The sequence below is a fragment of the Gobius niger genome (genome assembly GCF_951799975.1).
Source record: "Gobius niger genome assembly, chromosome: 3".
In the NCBI taxonomy this organism is placed as follows: Eukaryota; Metazoa; Chordata; class Actinopteri; order Gobiiformes; family Gobiidae; genus Gobius; species Gobius niger.
The window spans coordinates 43072137-43098357 of NC_136854.1; the positions used below are offsets into that span (position 1 = coordinate 43072137).

At 38.5% G+C, this 26221-nt stretch overlaps 1 protein-coding gene across 1 annotated transcript in view; it reads left to right on the top strand.

Annotated features, from left to right (window-relative positions):
- LOC306961110 (voltage-dependent T-type calcium channel subunit alpha-1I-like) overlaps positions 1-26221 on the top strand; it is a gene marked incomplete at its 3' end in the record, with an annotated part of 413594 nt that overhangs the window by 318441 nt on the left and 68932 nt on the right. The window contains exons 29-31 of the mRNA XM_079553726.1: positions 13157-13235; positions 13305-13426; positions 16676-17104. Of these exons, the coding sequence (XP_079409852.1) occupies positions 13157-13235; positions 13305-13426; positions 16676-17104 (630 nt within the window). The remainder of the gene's footprint in view (positions 1-13156; positions 13236-13304; positions 13427-16675; positions 17105-26221) is intronic.

Here is a 26221-nt window from a genome sequence, read left to right on the forward strand (position 1 = left end):
GTTGCCCAAAGGGGGCGCCTTCGAGCACCAGCCCACCTCCTGCTCAGCCTGTTCTTCATGGTACATTTGGAGGAGCCTTTGAGTGACCTGGTCTGTGTGACCCGGTACCAGGGTCGCCAAAGATTCTAAAGTGTTTATATAGATGCCATGTGACTCCAAGCCGGACTTATTTTAGTCACGTGGCTGTCCCCCGGGGCTACTCTGAATGTCAAGGAAAGGTGGAAGAGGGGGCAGAAGAGGGCGCTGTCCACATAAACCCTGATATTTTTGAAAGTAGATTATTGAGTTTTGTTTGAATGTGGGACAATTAACAATTGGGAACTTCCTTCACTCATCATTTTGGCAGTTTATGCATTTAAATGTATCAAATATAGAAATATTTGTCCGAAAAATCCCAATTAATTTGTTATTTTATAAAACGCCAATGAACACACCGTCAGTACACTGGGAATGTCTCTTCATGCGTCGTCAAATTTTCCAATATGGTGACCTTCAGGTAGCCTGGCTAACTAGTGATATTTAGTCTGGTGTCACCAATTCATGTTCTCGTAGGAGGTGTGGTTTACGAATGTCTGTCATGCGTCTGCACGAGGCCACAGCCAATCGTATCATCGTATCCGATGACGTACGACGAACCCGCTGTGAACTTTCGAGCTAAACTATTTAGAACACGGTCTAAAGCTCGATCGAAAAATAGCGTCGCGTCTGCTGCTGTCATGTTGGATCCGTAAATAAACTTTTTTTTTTATCCGTACAAATACGGATACGAGGAGGGACGGCAAGATGATGACGATATACTTCCGTATATCGTCATCATCTTGCCGTCCCTCCTCGTTCTGTGATTGGTTCCCAAATCCATGCGAACATGTCAGCCATGGTCCCCTGGTGTGCAGTTCGAAAACACCAGTCTGGCGTTAGCCAGGTTAACCTTCAGGTACATTTTCATAAAGCCGTGTTTAAATAGAACTAACTAACTCATGCCCCTAGAGGCCCTAAGCGCCACTGCAGGTGTCGTAGCATGTTGTGTTTTTTTACTCATTCACTGTTAGTGAGAGTAAATACTACGCTGACAGAAAAGACAAAGGGACAGAGGGATATTGTACATCCAAGATATGGTGCTAGCCCGCAGTTAGCTTAGCCCGTTAGCCTGTTCGCTTCTTCTTTGTGGTTCCATTAGTGTGTATTGCGCCTCCGACTCAGTGGCAGGGAAGAAACACCAGAGGGAGACCCTCCAATCATCCCATTAACACTTGCATTACCCCAGAGGGACTACGGAAAGGATTTATTAAGGTAAACACGTGACTTAGTACTGCTTTAAAGCAGAACTAAGAACGTGTTTACCTTAATAAATCGTGTTTACCTTAAAGGTCCTATATCCTGCTATTTTAGCCATTCCAAAGTTAAGTATGGGCATTTATATGATATATTGTACCTCTACCACTATGGAGCACTCATTTTTGTGATAAATATAAGTGTTTTCTGGAGGTATTTTTCAAACCCGGAAGACACAACGCTTCGATTCAGTTAACTCCGCCCCCTCTCTCCGCACATACTTTACCGTAATATAAATAAACAGCAATAAGTGAAGATACTTCACAATGCAGTTATACGGAGTTGACATCTGCAACACAGCTTCATAAATGTCTACAACACATGCTAATATGCTAACACACAAGCTAATATGCTAACACACATGCTAACACGCGCTTGGACTGACTCCCCCTCTGCTCCATCGCTATTTACATTATGGGATTCGCGTTGGTTATGGGCTATATGCACAGTTTCCCCACGTGACGTCTTCCTGGACAGTCAGCCAGACGCAGCACTTCCTGTCGCTGGTCGTTTACGTTCACAATTAGCAGGTTCTCACACAAAAATAGCGATAGCTCAGGATCTGGTTAAGGACAACGAGTTACTGATGGACAGTCACAGCAACGTATTACAAACATCATGTTCGCTGTGAATCCAGCACCCAAAGGGAACGCCAGCTGTCGTACGGTAGGAGCTTTTATCTTAGAGCTAAAGGCTAGTGTTGAAAAATGATAATATAACATGTAAACAAGTAAATATTATTTAAACTACTAACAGGACGATTCTTTTTTGCGCTGGCTCGTTCAAAACTTTGCGCTAGTTTTATTTTTTATTTTGTTAGCCGCGTTAGCTTCAAGACAAAAACATCCACCGTTATGAACACGGAGTTTCCTCCAGTGAAGTCGTTACGTCTCACGTAATATTTTTTAACCTGCTCCAGCCACATCCGAACTTTTACTCGCTGTCCTTTACCAAATCTTAAGCTATTGCTTAATTTCTGTGGGACCTGCTAATTTTTAATGGGAAGAGATGACAGACAGGAAGGACAGCCTCTGGCTGACTGTCCAGGCGGAAATCACGTGGGGTCACTGTGCATATAGCCCATAAAAGTTAATCCACTTTGGTTCTGGTGAAGGTTCATAAACATCCATCAGTGACAGTCACAGAAAAACAATATTTTGGTGAAAGTCGCTGAATCCCGGAGAAAAAAACAACTTCTGACGAGTGGCCTCTTTAGAAAGGTTGAATAAACTCCCGTCCTCGTAGCCAAACGCGCTTCTTTTTCTCCGTGACATTATCGTTAAGAATAAATAACAGGTGTGTCCAGTTATAACGAGCTCCATCTTCAGCTGCAGCGCAAACATGACTGATCTGTTCAGACGCTCAGGGATGTGTTTGTTTTGGCCTCAGCTGACCTGGAAGCACCTCGGGCACATCCTTTTTCTTTTTTTAATTCTTTTTTTTCTTTTTTTTTTCTCTTTGTTTCTCTCTTACGACAGAAATAATGAAAAAGCTGTTTTACAAATTAAAATCCGGCCGTAAGCATAGAATTAAGACATTCCATTACAGACGTCGAGCACACCCGTTCCGCTGTGACGTCACAACTGAGCAGGTCAGTCGTTCACCAGGAGAGGGCGGAGCCTCAGAGAGCAGGATTCAGGAGGATTACTGAGAGCTGCGTGAATGAAGCCACAAACCACTCTGGGGGTGTTTTTGATAAGGAAATAGCATAACAACATGGCTAAAAGCTCCAAAAAGTCGATTTTGCATGATATAGGACCTTTAATAAATCCTCCCCGTAGTCCCTGTGGGGGTAATACAAGTGTTAAAGGGATGATCAGAGGGTCTTTCATCTCCCCTGGTGTCTCTGGCCAGAAAACCATGTTTGCAACTTGTCTGCCACCGGACCGTAGCCACCAATACACACTAATAGAATCACGAAGAAGAAGCTAACAGGCTAACGGGCAAAGCTAACTGCGGGCTAACGTCACTTTAAACAGTATTTACAGCCACGGTGAATCGCTTTCAGCTGTTTTTAGTGAATTTACACCTTTGTGGCTCAATAATATTTCAGTGGTGAGAGAATTAACCGCATTTATTTCACACCCAAAGCCACATTATCAGCATGGAAGGGCATCTGACCCCCAGCCAGCACTGCAGACCGAGCAGGAGAGAGGCAGCAATAAGGCGCATCCATCTTTGTTTATAAAATGCACTATAGAAATAAAGTGGATGTTTGACACCAGATGTGAAGGAACATCTGCAGCGCTCCAGGGTTTCTGCGTCTGGGTTTTTTTCTCTCATCGTTGTCCTTTCATGTTAGTTAAGTGAACCTCTTACTGTATCGACGCCTCACAAACCCCCTGATACTTCACATCCCTCACTGCAGCCGTAACCCCCAGGTGAGGCTTTATCACAAGGACACAGACTTCATTAACATTTACTGAGATAAATGTCCCCTCGACACCCGCTCCCCTGCAGGAGGCCTCACCTTTAAAAGCCACCGCGGTAAAGTTACGAGTGTGAGATGTAGAAAGGAGCAAGAAATATTCATCGTTGGTTGTTTTAGATCAGATTATTCTTTTTATGGAATGGAATGAGTGCAGGTGCGACAGACAGTAGTTACAGACAATAATGCTTGGCATCAGCGAAGGGGAAAGAAGTCGCCTACATTTTTCGCTGTGTTTATCCGTTTTCTGGCGGATTATAAACATATTTATCTCACACACTGCAAAAAGTGGATTCTAAGCCGGTAAAAAATGTCTTACTTTAAGAAATAACTTCTTATTTTTTCCCTTAAAAGTTATAATGTCTTTCCGAGCAAAGTTTTCTTGAGAAAAAAAATCTTATTTTAGGAAATAAAATCTAGCCATTTCTTGTTCAGATATATTTGCTAAAAACAACAAGAAATAACAAGAAAGAAAAACTTTTTGAATCTTAGTTTTAGACAAAGAATATTTTTTCTTATTTTAGGAAAAACTAAGATCAACAACTCTTAATGTAAGAACTGATTCTCACCGAGAGATAATAAAGTGGGCTCGGTGGCACAGCGGTTAGAGCCTCAGCTTCACAGCTCGAAGGTCCTGGGTTCGATTCCCACCAGGACGGGGCCTTTCTGTGTGGAGCATGTTCTCCCCGTGTCTACCACTAAAAACATGTACAATAGGTGAATCCTCCAGCAGGTGATTCTGACCATCAGCCTGGCTCCACATCATGGAGACGGGTCTCCGGGCAAGGGGGACCTTAAATATTAGTATTTATTTAGAACATTTTACTTAAATCAAGCAACATTTAAGTAAAATACCCACAATGTTTCACTAAATAAGAATGTTTTCCTTAAATTATGCATTTTTCTGAGGACATTTTGCTTCATTCTAGCTCTTTGTTTGCTTAAATTTAGTGTTTCTTTCCTGTTTTATGATAAGAAAAATATTCTAGAAATAAGAATTCTTAGCAAGAAAAACACACTGACCCCATTGGCAGAATTGTCTTATTTTAAGATTTTTTTCCTTGTTTTAGTAGGGTACTTTTTGCAGTGCACAAATAAAGTCAAGTCAGAAATAGGTTTATTTGGATGTTTTTTCACTGTAAATTGTTCAGTAGAAGTGAAAAACGGCGCTCGTAGCTAGCGTTAGCATGCTAACATGAAGCTAATGTTAGCATCAGGGTTTGCATTGACCGTTTTTTAAGTATTTATGGGCCGTTGAATCACACCGCTCCTCTCCATGTCTCTGTGTCTTTATTTAGTAGAAAAAATATATTCATAATTCAGCATTTCATACATTTAAATAGTGATGGAGAAATGGGAGAACATTTGGAGATGCAAGAGTGGAATTTAAAGCTCATTTTTGGAAAACTGCACAGCAAAAAGTGCCCTACTAAAAACAAGGAAAAATCTGTCAGCATTTTTTTCTTGCTAAGAATTCTTGTTTCCAGAATATTTTTCTCATAAAACAAGAAAGAAACACTAAATTTAAGCAAACAAATAGCTAGAATGAAGCAAAATGTCATTAGAAAATGGAATAATTTAAGAAAAACATTCTTATTTAGTGAAAAAATTTGGGGTATATGTAACAGGTACTTAAGCTAGAATATTTCTTTCTGTTGGGCTAATCAGAAGTCTAGAGTACGGCTCTCGGAGAGATAGGACAGAAACTGATCTTTGCGTATAAATGTTGTGTTATTATTTACAGTGGACATAGAAACAGACAGACACTTGGGACAAAAACACATGGACAGGAATGGCCATTCAAATGGACATAAACAAAACATAAACATCAAACGTGATGAAAGTTCATGTGGGACAGTTCAAATGCACAGTTCAAATGCACAGTTCATACGGCCACGGATTGGAGATTGAAGTATGACAGTTCGTAGTGAGAGTTCGGTTTATGGGGATAGTGTGTATGGGGAAATGCAAAGGCCGCAGAGTAGTGAGGTGCGAGGCAAGGGGGTGTGGCTATAAGCCGCCTACCGGCCCGACCAGAGCAGGTGGAGATCCTTGAGAGGTGGAGATCGTTGGGCTCGGGCTCGAGGCCTGTCTACAGCTCGCCATCCAAGACTTAGGGACCTGGCCTGCGTAAAACACAGGACCCTGAGTTCGATCATTGTGCGCACATTAAAATAATCTTTATCTATTTAACCTCAATAAACAATTACTACTGCTCACATTAGCAATACTAAATACAATCAACCATATTTTATGTATACAAAAGACTATACAAAAATAAGCAACACAAATGTCATTATGACAGGTGTAAGTACCGGTGCGCACCAGTGGACTGCGCACCAGCGGCAGTGTTCATTCATTGTCTTTTTCTTAGCATAAAAAGTTCAGATGACCCTAAACAGCCACAGCACTTAGACACCAGGTGTACATACATAAAATAAAGACTCGACATAAATATGACTTAAATGAATTCAGAGACATGGAGGAAAACAGAGTTTAAAGCCCAATGCTAACCCTGCTAACCCGCCCATAAGGAATACATAGAGGCGGCTAGTAGCTAACAGTAGCAACAAATTCACTCACCAACTCCGCGTAATATCACAACGTGGACACACTCTCTCGTCACGAATCAGCCCTGATGGTCGGCACCTATGAGTTAACAATTAGTTGCAAAATGTTGGACAGTTGTCTTAGCGATCTGCGGGTAAACGAGAACTTCGAACTCCCCCGAGGCTTAGCCACCGCACCTGTCAGCCATATTGGAACGCCGGATAATATAGAGCGCGATCGGCTGCGACGAGTCACGTGAGCGGGTGACGCTACGCTCGCGAGACTAAACGTAGGGACAGCGCAGGTAATGTAAAGGAATGACATTAAAGGAAATATAGGATATTTCCCACCCGTGTTACATATATGTTCTAAATTATACCCTTTTTTGAGCAAAATGTTCTTAATAAATACTAATATTTAAGGAAAATATTCCTATTTGTTTTGTATACCTTACTGCCGGGGGCAGCAAGAAGAAGATCTTTATTTATATAGCGTCTTTCACAGACATATAGTCACAAAGCGCTTTACATGAGACAATTGCACATTCAGGTGAGGAGCAGTGGTCGACGGCAGTGCCGCGTCCGGGGACCCGTCTCCATGATGTGGAGCCAGGCTCATGGTCAGAATCACCTACTGTACATGTTTTTAGTGGTAGGGGAAAACTACGCAGACATGGGAGAACATGCTCCACACAGAAAGGCCCCGTCCTGGTGGGAATCGAACCAAGAACCTTCTGGCTCTGAAGCGGGGGCGTTAACCGCTGCGCCACCGAGCCGAGTGTAAAAATTGAGTGTATTATCTACCTGTGAGAATCAGTTCTTACATTAAGAGTTGTTGATCTTATTTTTCTTAAAAATATTCTTTGTCTAAAGCTGAAGAAGATTCAAAAAGTTTTTCTTTTTTGTTACAAGAAAAGTTAGCATGTTTTTTAGGCTAGATTTTATTTCCTAAAATAATAAATACATTTTTTTCTAAAGAAAACTTTGCAAGGCAAGACATTATTACTATTTAGGGGAAAAATAAGAACTTATTTCTTAAAGTAAGACATTTTTTACTTGCTTAGAATCCACTTTTTGCAGTGTGACCTAAAGTTTTGTAGCGTCTGCGAGGCCAGTCAAGAAAACAATATCTGAAGTTTGAGGCTGAAAATTATTGTGATAAACAATATTATGCAATAACTTTTTTTTGGCTTAGAAACTAAAGCTTGTCCAGGGTTTAAAAATGACAGAAAAAGTTTGAAAAGTAAAATATCCTCCAATACACATGGAATGCAATGAAACATAACTTACTTTCGGTAATATGAAGTACTACTATAGAAAAACGGGAAAACGTGCAAATAAATGTACAGACAATGAAAACTGAGCCCAAAAGTGTGTTGTTTATGTGTATATTTAATGTAGTATTATCGTGACAGCCCGAATGTCTCCTGTCCGTCTCCTCCATCTCAGTCGCCTTTCCTGCTACACGTGGATCCCAAACATGTATTTGTGAATGAATGTGAGTTGGAAACCGGCTGGTGCGGCGTTTTGTTGTTTTCCTGCCTGAACCGAGCACGTTTTCTCCAGTTTGGTTTTACCCAAATCTGAAAGCTTCGTGGGAAAAAAAAGCATCAAAAAGTGGCCAAAAAAAAGCCATGAAAATGTGACAAAAAACTCAACAGAAAAGTGGCAGAAACGCAATGAAAAAGCCACAAATGTGACAAAAAAGAAGCGATGAAGGTGCAGCAAAAACGTGACAAAAAAAACTATGAAAGAGCAGCTAAAAAGTGACATAAACTTAATAAAAAAGTATCAAAAAGTGGCCAAAAAAAGCCACGAAAATGTGACTAAAACGCAATGAAAAAGCCACACAAAAAAAGCAATAAAAAGTGGCAAAAATGAGATGAAAAAGAACATGGAATAAGCTCCATTTAGATCAGTTCTGTAGGTCTTAGCTTTCAAATGAGGCGCTCCACTGGCCTGTAGCCTGTAACCTCCAGTCCAGGAGCTTTAGAATTTGGGTAAAGCCGAGCTGCGTCTCGCCTTCCCGGAAACCACCATGTAAAATAACTGATTTAACTCAGGCTCTATGAAAGCCCGGCCTGACCTTTCGCTTAACACTCTGCAGCCTTAACCTTTTCATAAAATGTAAACATAATCCACATCAGCCCAGATACCGATGAAAATAAACATTATTCAAGCCGTCATTATTATTTTCCTACTACTTTTCTGTTTCTCATGCACAGAAGTTAACGAGAAAAGTCCCAAACATTTGCTCCGTCCAGTGTTTTCCTCAGTAAAACCCCCCCTGATCTGTCTTTTGGCTCAGTCCCAGTGAAGCAGACGAGGCCTCTCTCCAAACAGCTCTTTATTATTTGGCCAGAGCGGTTTCATCAGAGCAGACAGAGCAGGGAGTGGAGATCCACAACGCACGCACAAAATGTCACCCAGAAACTTTACTTTTAATGGACTTAAGGTGAGACGCTGCAGGTGGAGGCTCCATTTCTCACACCAGAGAGCAGCATTTTAACCTCTTAACTCCCACCTGAACGGATCCTATTTTCTCCAGTTTGGCTTTACCCTAATCAAAAAGCTTCTTGGGAAAAAGTACCAAAACAGCCACAAAAAAATTAGAAGAAAACAAGGATGTAAATGTGACAAAAATGTGACAAAAATGTGACAAAAATTCAACAAAAATGTGACAAAAATTCGACAAAAATGTGACAAAAATTCGACAAAAATGTGACAAAAATTCATCAAAAATGTGACAAAAATTCAACAAAAAAATGACACAAATTCAAGAAAAATGTGACAAAAATTCAACAAAAAAATGACACAAATTCAACAAAAAAAAGACAAAACTTCAACAACACTGTGACAAAAATTCAACAAAAATGTGACAAAAATTCAACAAAAATGTGACAAAAATTCAACCAAAATGTGACAAAAATTCAACCAAAATGTGACAAAAATTCAACAAAAAAAAGATAAAAATTCAACCAAAAAGAGACAAAAATGTGACAAAAAAATGACAAAAATTCAACAAAAATGTGACAAAAATTCAACAAAAATGTGACAAAAATAATAATAAAAAAATAAAAAAAAATAAAAAAGGTGACACAACACAGCAACAACGTGAGGAAAAAGATCAGTTTTGTGGGTCTTAGCTTTCAAATGAGGTGTTACACAGACCTATATAATGGCCAAAGCGGACAGAATGCATTTGGTTCAGGCGGGTGGCAAGAGGTTAATGTCTCTTTTCTATGTTTATTTTAGGACTTTTTCTCAACTCGCCCGTCATAGTTTCCCCACACTTATTCTTTCACAAATGTTGACATGTTTGGTGTCCATGTGTAGCACGAAAGGCGACAAATATGGGAGAGAGTGAGTGACGGTGCTCCTTATCCGCTCTTATTATACGGCTCTTCACAACGTAAGTAGAAGCTCCGTTGATTTGAATGGGATTTCCCAACGTTCTACCGGTCATTATTTTCTGATAAAGGACCTCTGAAAAAAATAACTCTGCTGCCAATGGCAACGGAGTTTGTGCTTTCATATCACTCCGCACGTACGTAGCAGCGACACTGTCTGTCCCGTCACTGAGAGAGAAGTCGGGGAATCGCTCGTGAAGTTAGTGTGAGTCTGACTTTCAACTTACCCAGAGATTCTCCACCATTCCTCCAACTGCACCTTCAACTAAGTAGCTAGGCTAGCTGCTAGCCTTGCTGCTTCTAGCCTAGCCAAACGTTGCCGAGCAACGCGCAAACTTTTGGGAACTATTTGTCGCGGATGTCATTAAATAAACCTTTCGACCTTCATAAAAGTGTACGAAGTTTATGTTGTGTGTGTTCAGTTGCAAATGGCCGAATAATAAGCGGATAATGTATAGAACGCTGGTCATTATCGGGAAAATAAGCACCGACAGGGCGAAACAAGACCGGTTCGCCCTGAAGGTGCTTATTTTCCCGATAATGACCAGCGTTCTATACATTATCCCTTACATAATGCTCTGAGTGGGATGTTCTGACAGGACATTAAAAAATACACTATAAAAAACTATTTCTCTCTATTGTTAGAGTACTTAAACAGGTATTTGATCCCTTGTTTGCATAATAATATTTCTCAAAAAGAGGGCAACTGTCCTCTTTTGGCTGTGTAACACCTCATTTGAAAGCTAAGACCCACAAAACTGATCATTTTCCTCGTGTTGTTGCTGTGTTGTGTCACCTTTTGTATGTTTTTTTATTTCTTTTTCTTTTTTTTTTTCTTTTTTTGTCACTTTTTGGTTGAGTTTTTTTGTCACTTTTTGTTGAGTTTTTGTCACATTTTTGTTGAATTTTTGTCACTTTTTGGTTGAGTTTTTTTGTCACTTTTTGTTGATTTTTTTTCACATTTTTGTTGAATTTTTGTCACTTTTTGGTTGAGTTTGTCACTTTTTGTTGAGTTTTTGTCACATTTTTGTTGAATTTTTGTCACTTTTTGGTTGAGTTTTTTGTTGAGTTTTTGTCACATTTTTGTTGAATTTTTGTCACTTTTTGGTTGAGTTTTTTGTTGAGTTTTTGTCACATTTTTGTTGAATTTTTGTCACTTTTTGGTTGAGTTTTTTGTTGAGTTTTTGTCACATTTTTGTTGAATTTTTGCCACTTTTTGGTTGAGTTTTTTTGTCACTTTTTGTTGAGTTTTTGTCACATTTTTGTTGAATTTTTGTCGGAGGGGCCGATGGCGCAGACTGGTTGCCCCGTTTCTGTCAGTCTACCCCAGGGCAGCTGTGGCTGTGACCACCACCAAGTATGGAGTGAATGACTTAGGCTTATAAAGCGCAATACAAGTGTGAGCCATTATTAGTATTATTAGGTCCCTCACTTTCCAGTCTTGTAATGAATGTGTTTAAGGTTTATACTGGAGGATTTTGTTTTTAATATCTTATTCTACTAATCTGATTTACTGAGCTTTGAACCGCCAAAAACAAGGCAAAATTTGTATTTCTTTGTCATCTTTGTAACTAATATATCAAATAAAACCGCACATGTAAACCCGGCATCATCCATTACTCAGATTTCGTCGCTGAAATGACACAAACATACAATACCTTATATTTGCAGCAGATTCCAAATTGGTGTCTGTAATTCTTTCTTTTTTTCCATTCACCTGCGTCGTCTCGCCTTAAAGCGTGTCCTCACCTTGTGTTAAATGTTTGTCTCAATAAAATGGTCCTCGTCTCAATCTCAGGCACATCATAATAACAACGCTTATTCTAATTACTCCTTAAATAGTCCCGGTGTGAGTCAGGGTTCATGTTTCAGCTCCGCGCTCACAGCTCTGTTACATTTGCCACTGTTATCGTCTCGTAACAGAGCGATTCTCGGCTGGATTTCAAATGACTGACCTTTCGCGGCGTCGGAGTCTGGAATCTCATAATCAGGTCAAATTTACACCGGATAAATTCACATTCAGCGGAGGAGCCGAGAGCCGAGGTGTGAGCGGCACAAACACGGGGCTGATGCATTAAACATGTGCGATACGGACACGTCGCGTGAGGCTCTGACATGCGCCAGACGCCGGAGCCGAGCGTCGAATCTGTTACAAATGCATGATCGATATGAGCGGAGTTTTAACCTCTTAACTCCCGCCTGAACCGAGAGGATTTTTTTTCCTTCATTTTTTTGTTTGGTATTAAACTCATTTTTTTTACTTTTTTGTCATTTTTTGGTCACATTTTTGTCATTTTTTCATCCATTTTTTATCAGTTTTTTATCAAATTTTTGTCATTTTTTTGTCACGTTTTGTCACTTTTTGTCATTTTTTCATCAATTTTGTATCAATTTTTTATCATTTTTTTATCATTTTTTCGTCAATTTTTTGTCACATTTTTGTCATTTTTTGTCACATTTTTGTCATTTTTTCATCCATTTTTTATCAGTTTTTTATCAAATTTTTGTCATTTTTTTGTCACATTTTGTCACTTTTTGTCATTTTTTCATCAATTTTGTATCAATTTTTTTTCATTTTTTTAAATAATTTTTTCGTCAATTTTTTGTCACATTTTTGTCATTTTTTGTCACATTTTTGTCATTTTTTCATCCATTTTTTATCAGTTTTTTGTCATTTTTTTGTCATTTTTTCATCCATTTTTTTATCAGTTTTTTGTCATTTTTTTGTCACATTTTGTTACTTTTTGTCATTTTTTTTATCAATTTTTTGTCATTTTTTGGTCACATTTTGGTCATTTTTTCATCCATTTTTTATCAATTTTTTATCAAATATTTGTCATTTTTTGTCACATTTTGTCACATTTTTGTATTTTTTTTGTCACATTTTTGTCATTTTTTGTCACATTTTTGTCATTTTTTGTCACATTTTTGCCACTTTTTCATCCATTTTGTATCAATTTTTTATCATTTTTTTTATCATTTTTTCGTCGATTTTTTATCAATTTTTTGTCATTTTTTGTCACATTTTTGTCATTTTTTCATCCATTTTTTATCAGTTTTTTATCAATTTTTTGTCATTTTTTCGTCGATTTTTTATCAATTTTTTGTCATTTTTTAATCACATTTTTGCCACTTTTTCATCAATTTTTCATCACTTTTTTGCCAATGTTTTCTCACTTTTTCGTCACATTTCCACCATTGTTTTCGTCTCAGTTTTGTCGCTATTTTCTCACCTTTTCTCCTGAATCTTTTGGATTGGATTAAAGCCAAACTGGAGAAAATGTGCTCGGTTCAGGTGGGAGTTAAGGGGTTAAAAGCATTTTTGGATTCATTTGCCAGTTCAAAGTGGATATATCGTACGTCCATGAGTTTCCACATGTAGCTGACTAAGTATCACTGTCACATATTAATTGGAGTGTGGTGTGTGTTGTTTCCAGGTGGGGAACCTGGGCCTGCTGTTCATGCTGCTGTTCTTCATCTACGCCGCTCTGGGGGTGGAGCTGTTCGGCGAGCTCGGTGAGACTCTTCGACCCTCGTCCTGCGCCGGGCGAAGCTTTGACTAATGTTTCTGTCTCTCGTGCTCAGTGTGTAACGCGGACTACCCGTGCGAGGGCATGAGTCGACACGCCACCTTCGAGAACTTCGGCATGGCCTTCCTCACCCTGTTCCAGGTGTCCACGGGAGACAACTGGAACGGCATCATGAAGGTCAGGCGCTCACGTTTGTGGAACTGTTTCCTCCGTATTCCTCAGTGTTTTGATGGTAATTCGACTTTTCATGTGTAAAAATGACGAGATCTATTCAGCAGACAGAGCCAGGGTTAAACGAGTTGTTTGATTTGTTGATCTATTAGATACAAAGGTTTTTTTCAGAGGGGATTTAGAATGTCTTATCTCTTCTTTGAACGACAATCAAGAAAAATGGGTGAGCATGATCCAGTGTTAATGTCGTCGACTGAAATATTTAGTCTTAATTTTAGTCAAAGTGATATTTTTGTGACTAAAATTGGACTAAAACTAAATTAAAAGTTTCTCATGAGACTAAAACTGTGACTAAAATGTCCAGATATTTTAGTCGACTAAAATCATCCAAACTTGTATTGAGCGTCTGAAAGAGCCTCAGATCATGTAAATTCTCTGCCAAAGGATCAGCTCTGAGCTTTGTTCATGTGGAGCAGCTCCATGAAGCAGAGGAACAACATTAAATATGATTATAATGAATATTATCACACTGCAAAAAGTAAATATCAAGCATTGGCTTAAATGACTTGAATTGAGGAAATGTTTCTTGTTTTTCACTCATTTAGACACTTTTCCTGATCAAGTTTCCTTTGCTTGTTTGAGGACATTTCAGACCAGTTCTAGGGTAAATCTCGCTTGAAATAAGAAAGTAAAGTTGCCAATGAGATAAGACCAATTTTCTTTCCCCATTGGCAAAGAAAATGACCTGAAATAAGGACGAAATGTATCGAAACGAGTCAGAAACATCTCAGAACAAGTGAAATAATCCAGGACAAACGCCCAACAACTTCTTAACTATAGTCAAAACAACTAAAATTTGGATTATTGTGCTCAAATTGAGATGTTTATACTGATCTAGCTAAATACTTTTTGGAGTGAATTGCAAAGTCGACTAAATTAGTCTTAATTTTAGTCGACTAAAACTAGACTAAAATCGAATTACATTTTAGTCAAAAGACTAAAACTAAATTAAAATATGTTGTCAAAATTAACACTGGCATGATCGACTTTTGCCTTGTTTTGGGCATGACATTGTCTTTACAGTCTGCGTTTCTAAATGTTTCTAAATGCAGACTCTAGACAAGACTTTTCTCACTGTGGGAGAAATAGTTTGTAATTTATCCTGCGTGAGGGCCCAAAAACTTAAAGGGATGTTTCAGGATCTTTGACATAGGGCCTCATTTCCTAGTTATCCAGAGGGTTGCTGATTTCTGGAGATATTTTTTGTAATTCAAGCAGTTCTTATGTTTGAAGAGTTTCGTGGTGCTAGGCTAATGCAAGGCTAGTGCATGTCTATGGTATCAGCTAGCCTGCATTAAAAACAGTGTGACCCGCTCCACAGAGCACCTGAGGCAAATCACTGATAACACCAGACTAACCATATACATGTCTGTGTCCATAGAGTCATTTTAACCATTTTGCATTTAAAATATATGAGGGACGGATGGAGCGTGAGATGGACAGACGGATCGGTGCGGCGTCAGCAGTGATGCGGTCGCTGTATCGGTCTGTCGTGGTGAAGAGGGAGCTGAGTCGATCTACGTTCCCACCCTCACCTATGGTCATGAGATTTGGGTCATGACCGAAAGAACGAGATCGCGAATACAAGCGCCTGAAATGAGTTTCCTTCGCAGGGTGGCTGGGGGTGAGGAGCTCAGTTACCCGGGAGGAGCTCGGAGTAAAGTGGCTGTGTCACGGTTAAAAGTAAAATGAAGAAAGAAATGGCCCAAAATGCAGACTGCAACAGAACTAGATTTAATATGTGCAAAAATCAAGAAACAAGAAACTGACAAAAACCAAAAATAAAGCAGGAGCAACTGAAAACCCAACTCACAAACACGGACAAGAAGACAATGAACTGACAAAGAACAATGGAAACACAGGGGTAGAAATACATGAGGAAACGGGGCACAGGTGAGGCACATTAGGGCGGGGCAGGCAATAACGAGGGAAGTAAAGCAAAATCACAAGGACAAAACACACGTCAAAATAAAACACCAAGGACATAAACACAAGAAAACAAACCAAAACAGGGTAAAAGAAAGCAGACCATGACACGCTGCTCCTTCACGTCGAAAGGAGCAGCTGAGGTGGCTCGGGCATCTGTTCCGGATACCTCCTGGTCGCCTCCCGCGGGAGGTGTTCCAGGCATGTCCTAGTGGGACAAGGCCTCGTGGAAGACCCAGGACAAGGTGGTGGGATTTTTTGTCATTTTTTGTCACATTTTTGTCATTTTTTCATCAATTTTTAATAATTTTTTGTCATTTTTTGTCATTTTTTGTCACATTTTTGTCACATTTTTCATCCATTTCTCATCCATTTTTTATCATTTTTTGTCACATTTTTTGTCACATTTTTTGTCACATTTTTTATCAATTTTTTGTCACATTTTTTGTCACATTTTTTATCAATTTTTTGTCATTTTTTTGTCACATTTTTGTCGTTTTTTTTGGTCATTTTTTATAAATTTTTTGTCATTTTTTGTCACATTTTTGTATTTTTTTCTTCATTGGCCTGGTGGAGCTGGCCTGGTGTGGCCTCGGGGTCAGAACAGCTGGAGGAGGTGTGTGTGGATCAGGAAGTTTGGGCATCTCTGCTGAGACGCTGCCCCCGGATAAAGCGGAAGAAAATGGATGGATGGCATTTAAAATACCTTATATTTGAGCAGCATCAGCTTCGTGGTTGTATAAGCTACGCGGCGGCGGAGTGATCTGCTAGAAAATAGTCCCTCAAAATGTGATCATTCATGTGATGCAGGTCAGACACAGACATTTATATGGTTAGTCTGGTGTTAGAAGTGACTCAGGTGCTCTGTGGAGCGGGTCACACTGTTTTTAATGCAGGCTAGCTGATACCATAGAAATGCACTAGCCTTGCACTAGCCTAGCGCCACAAAACCCTTCAAACATAAGAACTGCATAAATTACAAAAGAAATATCTCCAAAATCAGCAACACTCTGGATAACTAGGAAATGAGGCCCTATGTCAAACATCCTGAAATATCCCTTTAAAGGTAAGAACAAGATGATTAAATGTGATGTTTGTGGTGCTCCATATGTGGAGATGTAAGAGATGTAAGAGACTTTGAGGATAATGTTGTTGAATATTTGGGGGTGAAAGTTTATATGTTCAGAAAGCAAAAGGGTGAACAGATTTAGTCTCCCCTTAACGTCTCCGTCCACGTTTCTCGAGGTATTACCTGCGTCTGGTCTGCAGGACACGCTGAGGGAGTGCCCGCCCGACCACTCCGGCACAGACTACGGCTGCCACGCGGGCCTGCAGTTCATCTCGCCGCTGTACTTCGTGTCCTTCGTGCTCACGGCGCAGTTCGTGCTGATAAACGTGGTGGTGGCCGTGCTCATGAAGCACCTGGACGACTCCAACAAGGAGGCGCAGGAGGACGCGGAGATGGACGCGGAGATCGAGCTGGAGCTGGCGCAGGGCGGGCTGTGCTGCATGATGGGGAACATCGGGGCCATCGCGGGCGCCACGGCCGCCGCCGGAGGGGCCGCCATGGGGGGGCCGCCGCCGCCAGGGAGCGCTCTGATCAGGGAAACGGCAGCAGCAGGAGGAGGAGGAGGAGGAGGACATGAGGGAGTCAGCAGCAACCATCACCACCGCTGCCGCCTCTACTCGCCTGCACAGGTGAGGATCACTGAGGGGCAGGTTTCAGTCACAGACACACAAGTCCCCTCCTAAAAACAAGGGAAAAAATCTTAAAATAAGGCATTTTGTCTTCTTTTAAGGAATACATTCTGCCAATGGGGTCAGCATTTTTTTCTTGCTGAGAATTCTTATTTCTAGAATATTTTTCTCATCATAAAACAAGAAAGAAACACTAAATTTAAGCAAATAAAAAGCTAGAATTAAGCAAAATGAAATGAAATAAAATGAAATAATTTAAGGAAAACATTCTTATTTAGTGAAAAATTTGTAGGATATTTTACTTAAATGTTGCTTGATTTAAGCAAAATGTTCTAAATTACTCACATTTTTGAGCAAAATGTTCTTAATAAATACTAATATTTAAGGAAAATACTGCCCGCGCCCGGAGACCCGTCTCCATGATGTGGAGCCTGAGGGTCAGAATCACCTATTGTACATGTTTTTAGTGGCAGACATGGAACATGCTCCACACAGAAAGGCCCCGTCCTGGTGGGAATCGAACCCGGGACCTTTGAGCTGTGAAGCTGAGGCTCTAACCGCTGTGCCACCGAGCCGCCCACTTTAAAGACTGGAATGTTTTATCTGTGAGAATCAGTTCTTACATTAAGAGTTGTTGTGATCTGAGTTTTTCTTAAAATAAGAAAAAATATTCTGTCTAAAGATTCAAAAAGTTTTTCTTTCTTGTGACAAGAAAAATTAACATGTTTTTAGCAAATGTATCTGAACAAGAAATAGCTAGATTTTATTTCCTAAAATAAGATTTTTTTTCTCAAGAAAACCTTGCTAAGCAAGACGTTATTACTTTTTAGGGAAAAAATAAGAACTTATTTCTTAAAGTAAGACATTTTTTACTTGCTTAGAATTGACTTTTTGCAGTGCAGACTGTGGCTCTGAGCCTGTTCTTACAAACACTTCCTCTTTTAACCCAGGGCGTCCGCGGGCCTTAAAAAGTCTAAAATTCAAGAATCCAAATTTAAGGCCTTAAAAAGTCTAAAATTGGGCCTATTTGGTCTTAAATCCAGGGTAAACTGGTCTTAAAAATGAACGTTCAACGACCCAATTATTTGCGAACAGTTTAGTTTAAAAAGTCGACAAATAAAGTCCCAGAAGCAGCGATGAGGAGCCGCCGGTGCCGCTCATGGTCCGAGAGGCCGAAGCGACGCTGACGCTCTGGCCGCCGCAAACAACGTAAACTCAGCGATAGTCGAGGCAGAAGAACTCTCCTTCAGAGCTTTATCCTCCACAAACAACGTAAACTCAGCGATAGTGGAGCGAGGCAGAAGGACTCTCTCCTTCAGAGCTTTATTCTCCCAGAAAAACCACTGAAGTTTATAGTTTATTGTTTATTGATGGATCCCCATTAGTCTCTACCATATAATAGTAAAGACTACTCTTCCTGGGGTACAAATACTTAGTCTCGCCAACCAGACTCCGCTTCTTTACAGAAGAGGGTCTTTCAACACTCGCGCTTTCAAAGGAAGTGACGCAGCGATATGGAGCCGACCGACCAATCAGAGCAGCTCCTGAACGGGCGTCACGTTGTTGCGCCTTTGTTTTGTAGTTTTTCAACACAAGCGACCACTTCCTGTAATGCTCCGGTTTGCTTGTGTTCTGAAGTTTTTCTGACATAAACGACAGAAGTCATTTCCTGAACTCCGTGTGGCAGGAGCGCCATTGTTAATGTCCGAATTACACAACTTTCTTATGGCCGTTTCTGTCGTCACATCTAGTTGGGAGAACAGACCTAAGGGTTTTTGCACAACACTATAATACTGCAGGCCACTCTTTCTTCTACTTTAAACCAGGACAGCCTGCATGGCACTAACACTGGTCCTGAATGGGCATCAGTGTTGAAGTCAGCAGAGTTTAGGATCCAGAACATGACCGAGGTGATGGATCCGTAAAGCTGCTGTCGGGGGAAAGATACGTCCGATATGAAACAACGTGGAGATAATCCTTCACTGTAAATATCCAACTCAAGGTCATGAACGGCATCATTCACAATAAAGTTTGTCCAAATGTTGGGAAACACGAAGCGAACGCTCCTCTGCTCAGGGACAGAAGGAAAGAGAAAGTCCTGTTACTTCACTTTGTTCATCAAAACATCTGGGCAGAACCTGTTGATGGTTCCACGAACACACTTTAAAACTCGGGGAGAAACCGCTCCTTCAAAGCCGCTGCCGTGCCCCGACTTTGGAATAAACGTCCTCTTGACTCGCGCTCATTGGAGTCAGCAGCACCTTTAAAAAGCACCTGAAAACCTGTTTGAGAAAGCGTTTGAATCCGGCTGATGCAATACTGACTAGGGATATTTGTCATTTTTTTCACACATCGGTATCAGTCCGATATGGGAAAATATCGGCCGAAATTGGCCGATTTTTTTTTTTCTTGGAATTATTTACTGCATCATAATGTCGTAGCGCACCTGAATGCAGCAGCAGTGTAGACGGGCTGCTCTGACCTGACTGGGGAAACTGTTTATTCAAATGATCTAAAATAAACAGTGGCTCCTAAAAATAACGAACCTCCAGCATAAAAATTCAACAAAAATTCTACAAAAATTCTACAAAAATATGACAAAAATTCAACAAAAATGTGACAAAAATGTGACAAAAATTCAACAAAAATTGACAAAAATTTGACAAAAAAGTGACAAAAATTAAACAAAAATATGACAAAAATTAAACAAAAAGTGACAAAACTCCAATAAAAATATGACAAAAATGTGACAAAAACTCAACAAAAATATGACAAAAACTCAACAAAAATGTCACAAAAACTCAACAAAAATATGACAAAAACTCAACAAAAATGTGACAAAAACTCAACAAAAATATGACAAAAACTCAACAAAAATGTCACAAAAACTCAACAAAAATGTGACAAAAACTCAACAAAAATATGACAAAAACTCAACAAAAATGTCACAAAAATTCAACAAAAATGTGACAAAAATTCAACAAAAATATGACAAAAATTCAATAAAAATATGACAAAAATTCAATTAAAATATGACAAAAACTCAACAAAAATATGACAAAAACTCAACAAAAATGTCACAAAAATTCAACAAAAATGTGACAAAAACTCAACAAAAATGTGACAAAAATTCAATAAAAATATGACAAAAATTCAACAAAAATATGACAAAAATTCAATTAAAATATGACAAAAATTCAACAAAAATGTGACAAAAATTCAACAAAAATTCAACAAAAATTCAACAAAAATATGACAAAAATTCAACAAAAATATGACAAAAATTCAATAAAAATATGACAAAAATTCAACAAAAATGTGACAAAAATTCAACAAAAATTCAATACAAATGTGACAAAAATTCAACAAAAATATGACAAAAATTCAACAAAAAAGTGAAAAAAATTCAACAAAAATATGACAAAAATGGGATAAAAAATTGACAAAAATGTTACAAAAAAGTGACAAAAATTCAACAAAAAATTGACAAAAAATTGACAAAAAATGGACAAAAATTTTACAAAAAATTGACAAAAAATTGACAAAAATTTGACAAAAATGTGATAGAATGTGATAAAAATTCAACAAAAATTCAACAAAAAATCAACAAAAATGTGACAAAAATTCAATAAAAAAGTGACAAAAAATCAACAAAAATGTGACAAAATCTCAACAAAAATATGACAAAAACTCAACAAAAATATGACAAAAACTCAACAAAAATTCAATAAAAATATGACAAAAATTCAACAAAAATTCAATAAAAATGTGACAAAAATTCAACAAAAATGTGACAAAAATTCAACAAAAATATGACAAAAATTCAATAAAAATATGACAAAAATTACACATAAATATGACAAAAATTCAATAAAAATATGACAAAAATGCAACAAAAATGTGACAAAAATTCAACAAAAATTCAACAAAAATATGACAAAAATTCAACAAAAATATGACAAAAATTCAATAAAAATGTGACAAAAATTCAACAAAAATATGACAAAAATTCAACAAAAAAGTGAAAAAAATTCAACAAAAATATGACAAAAATGGGATAAAAAATTGACAAAAATGTTACAAAAAAGTGACAAAAATTCAACAAAAAATTGACAAAAAATTGACAAAAAATGGACAAAAATTTTACAAAAAATTGACAAAAATTCAACAAAAAATTGACAAAAAATTGACAAAAAATTGACAAAAATTTGACAAAAATGTGATAGAATGTGATAAAAATTCAACAAAAATTCAACAAAAAATCAACAAAAATGTGACAAAAATTCAATAAAAAAGTGACAAAAAATCAACAAAAATGTGACAAAATCTCAACAAAAATATGACAAAAACTCAACAAAAATATGACAAAAACTCGACAAAAATATGACAAAAACTCAACAAAAATATGACAAAAATTCAAGAAAAAATGTGACAAAAATTCAATAAAAATGTGACAAAAATTCAATAAAAATGTGACAAAAATTCAACAAAAATATGACAAAAACTCAGCAAAAGTGTGACAAAAAAAAAAACATAAAAAAGGTGACACAACACAGCAACAACGCGAGGAAAAAGATCAGTTTTGTGGGTCTTATCTTTCAAATGAGGTGTTCCACAGGCCTATAGCCACAGAGGACAGAAGGCCTTCGGCTTAGGCGGGTGGTAAGAGGTTAAACATATAATTTCCCACTTTTGGAGACAGACATGGATCAGTTTAAGTCCATGTAAATCTGTCCGTTTCCTTCTGTTATCGGAGGTCATTGAAGTCGACCTGACTCCACTTCCTTTCCTTGCTTTTGTGCTGGTTTGGTGTCATGGCAGTGATTCACCAGAGCCGGCGTGAGTCTGTGGAGAGAAGGGTCGTCGTGTGAGTCACTAAACGCCGCCGAAGTGGAGTTATCATCATTAAAGCAGATTCTGATCAGACTAAAAGCTCCATCTGTGAAGCGGCTTCGGTGTTTCCTGTGACTCACGCTGTGTTGAGGTCGTTCGCTCGCTGCTCGTGGTGGAATATTTATGAAAGTAGATCAAATGTGAAGACAGATTAGTTGTGTGTTGAAGTTTGAACCCATGAAAGGTATTTATATATAATGGATGGTGATTATCCAGTGACACAGATCCCATTTTTCTTACTACTTAAAGGAACAGGCCTCCGTTTTTTCCATACTATCTGTTCTTACCTGAGCTTAGACGAGTTGATCTGTACCTGTCTGGTCTTTGTGCCCGTGGAAGAGCTTGGTCGCTTCCAACTTCACCCCCGTTTGGAGCCATAGGGATACATTGAGAGTAGGGATGCACCGATACCACTTTTTCTAAAACCGATACAAGTACGAGTACTCGCCGATGCCGAATACCGATACGAGTACAAGGCATTTTCTTCAACGTTCTTACTTTTTTCACAGCAGATTGGTTTGTAATTAGTTAATTTACTCATTTACATTTCCTTAAGTAAAGTCGACACATTTAAGAGCAGTTGTATTAGAATTGTGCTGATGCCATTTATTTTGTTTTCATTTAATAATTATTTATTTTTATGTCTCTGTCCATCACAGACAGAAAAGCCCATGTCCTAAAGCTCCCAGTGCCTGAGCTTTATTCATTTATGTGTTTTTATTTAACAATAGTATTGAGATGTTCCTTAAATGGTCTCTTTTCGTCTTTACTTCAGCTCCTGTAGATTTTCTCGTGTGTTTGTAGTAACTTAGCGAGAAGCTACAGCGTTTTCATTGTTCTGCTGCTGCTCATTTTCCCTCAATATAAACATGCTGTATGTCTTTAATTTGGATTTTCTGAGGACTTTTTAGTCGCTGGGTTAGTTTTTCAGGTGAATAAACCCCTGGGCATAAAACGGCGTCAGAATGGCCAAAACTGTTAGCCGCGAGTTAGCATCGTTAGCCTGTATGTTGTAAACACTGCTGTCTGTAATAAAGTCAGCTCTATGTGGATTATTGTGTTTACACTAAACTATTCTACAGTTTCTCCTCCACTGAGAGCTGCGCCTCGTAGCTGTGCCCTCTTTAATGGAAACAGCTTTGATTTCGCCACAGCACGAGCTGAACATGAGCGGCGCATTGAACCGAATCAGATCAACAGCAGTAATGTAGCGCCCTCTAGTGTATGCAGCCAGTGAAACAGGGAACATTTCAGGGGGTTTTCAGGGACTATCTGGGTGGCCTTCACTGTCTCCTGACCTGAACATCACTGACGATCTGTGGATGGACCTCCAAAGAGCAGTGACGGGCCAGAAGTCTCCCAGCTCTGGACCTTTTATAAGGAAGAATGGGCAAACATCCCACAAACGAGAACTGAGAGACTCTTGACTGCCTGGCGTTTAAAGCTGATACTTCCCATACTAGACGAGCTAAAAGTTTTCTCCTCAAATGTAACTTCCTTTTGCAGATCATCTTCCTCTTGCTTCTTCGTTCACGTTAATAGAAATGATCATCAGCGTCGCCCAAACCTTCGCATTAATTAAACACCGTGGCGATTAGGCAAGTTTCCTTTGTCTCCAGTTTATCCCGTGTTATCACAAACCCATCTGAAACCTGCAGCTGATAATATCTCTGCCGTCTCCCGTCCGCCCCCTCGCCACGTCCCTCCCATTGTCTTCTCCCCCTCTCGTGTGTTGGTTTTCTTCCCGCTGGCCGGAGTAAAAGCTGCTTCTAAAATTACCCTGATTCGCCGTTCTTCGCGGAGCGTGTGATGGCGAGCGGCGGCGGCGCTGCTGCTGCTGCACGGCCGGCCCCCGCGCGCCGGTATTTTTAGCCGATGTACATCTCGGTGCGTATGGCTGAGCGTACGGGCGGATCCATATGTGCGAGCGCCGCGGGTCATGACCCCCCCGGAGGTGTTCACGGGAAGCAGGGCCGTGAAGAGGCGGCGCTGCTCACAACTACACATGCAGGGTTTGCTTAAGCTTTTACAGACACTTTTCACCTGCAGGATTTGTAGAATTACCGAAGACAAGACACGGAGAGTTTCTTTTTTTTTCTTGGAATTATTTACTGCATCATAATGTCGTAGCGCACCTGAATGCAGCAGCGGTGTAGACGGGCTGCACTGACCTGACTGGGGAAACTGTTATTATTATCTAAAATAAACAGTGGCTCCTAAAAATAACGAACCTCCAGCATAAAAATTCAACAAAAAATCAACAAAAAATCAACAAAAATTCAACAAAAATTCAACAAAAATTCTACAAAAATATGACAAAAATTCAATAAAAATGTGACAAAAATTCAACAAAAATATGACAAAAATGGGATAAAAATTTGACAAAAATTGACAAAAAATCAACAAAAATATGACAAAAAATCAACAGAAATTCAACAAAAATTCAACAAAAATTCAACAAAAATTCAACAAAAATTCAACAAAAAATCAACAAAAAATCAACAAAAAATCAACTAAAATATGACAAAAATGGGATAAAAATTTGACTAAAAATTGACAAAAAATTGACAAAAATTCAACAAAAATATGACAAAAATATGACAAAAATGGGATAAAAATTTTACAAAAAATTGACAAAAAAATTGACAAAAATTCAACAATAATGTGACAAAAATGTGATAAAAATGTGATAAAAATTCAACAAAAAATCAACAAAAAATCAACAAAAATATGACAAAAATGGGATAAAAATTTGACAAAAAATTGACAAAAAATTGACAAAAAATTGACAAAAATTGACAAAAATATGACAAAAATATGATAAAAATGTGATAAAAATTCAACAAAAATTCAAAAAAATTCAACAAAAAATATGACAAAAATTCAATAAAAATATGACAAAAATTCAACAAAAATATGACAAAAAATTGACAAAAAAGTGACAAAAATTCAACAATAATATGACAAAAATGTGATAAAAATGTGATAAAATTTCAACAAAAATTCAACAAAAATTCAACAAAAATTCAACAAAAATTCAACAAAAATTCAACAAAAATTCAACAAAAAATCAACTAAAATATGACAAAAATGTGATAAAAATTCAACAAAAATTCAACAAAAATTCAACAAAAATTCAACAAAAAATCAACAAAAAATCAACAAAAAATCAACTAAAATATGACAAAAATGGGATAAAAATTTGACTAAAAACCCCCCCGGAGGTGTTCACGGGAAGCAGGGCCGTGAAGAGGCGGCGCTGCTCACAACTACACATGCAGGGTTTGGTTAAGCTTTTACACTTTTTCACCTGCAGGATTTGTAGAATTACCGAAGACAAGACACGGAGAGTGAAGAAAGAGACACAGGAGAAACTTTGTTGTAGATTACTGACAAAACTATAAGGAAGAATCCTCCGACATCCAGATAAAGCAATGTTTTCATATCAAAATAACACCTTCTGGTCCAAACTGCGTGTTTTCAACGACGAAATCTGAAAAATAGAGTCAGGTTCAAGCAGGGGGAGGCAAGTTTGCATCACTGCCAAAACACCCAAGGGCCGAACCTCAACATTGTGGCCTAAAGTAAAGAACTATTATCAGCAAATGCCAATGTTTTACATCAGTGGTTCCAAAGTGTCAGGGCTTTGGGATCCACGATTACCCTCGGATGACGAGCAGAGGACCCAAATAAAACCGTAATTCGTCATATATCGTATAAAATATTGTATTTTCTACAAGTTTTTGTTGAACAAACAGTAGATTTCCCATTAAAGAGGGGGTGTTCTGCTTTTGTCAGTCACACAGCACCCGTCTATATCACACTACAACGATGACAAACCTTCTGTTGGTCTGTAAATGCAGTAAATTAGAATAACTGCCTTGTATAAAATGTCTCTCTCAAAATGGCTGTAGTGAATGTCTTGAAATAGGCCTCTGTCTCTTTAAGAACCTCTGAGCCTTTAGACACGCCCCCTCCACACGCTGTCTGTGGCATCGGTCACTTTTTTGTTGAGTTTTTGAAATTTTTGCCGCTTTTTTTGGTCACTTTTTAGCTTTTTTTTGTTGCGTTTACATCCTCATTTTCTTCTCGTTTTTTGCCTCTGTTTTGAAGAAGCTTTTAGATTTGGAGAATTTGGAGAAAACGTGTTCAGGTGGGAGTTAAGAGGTTAAAGCAGAGGTAAGATTTTAGGCCGGTCGGGCCGAGATATCACGCATGAAAGTT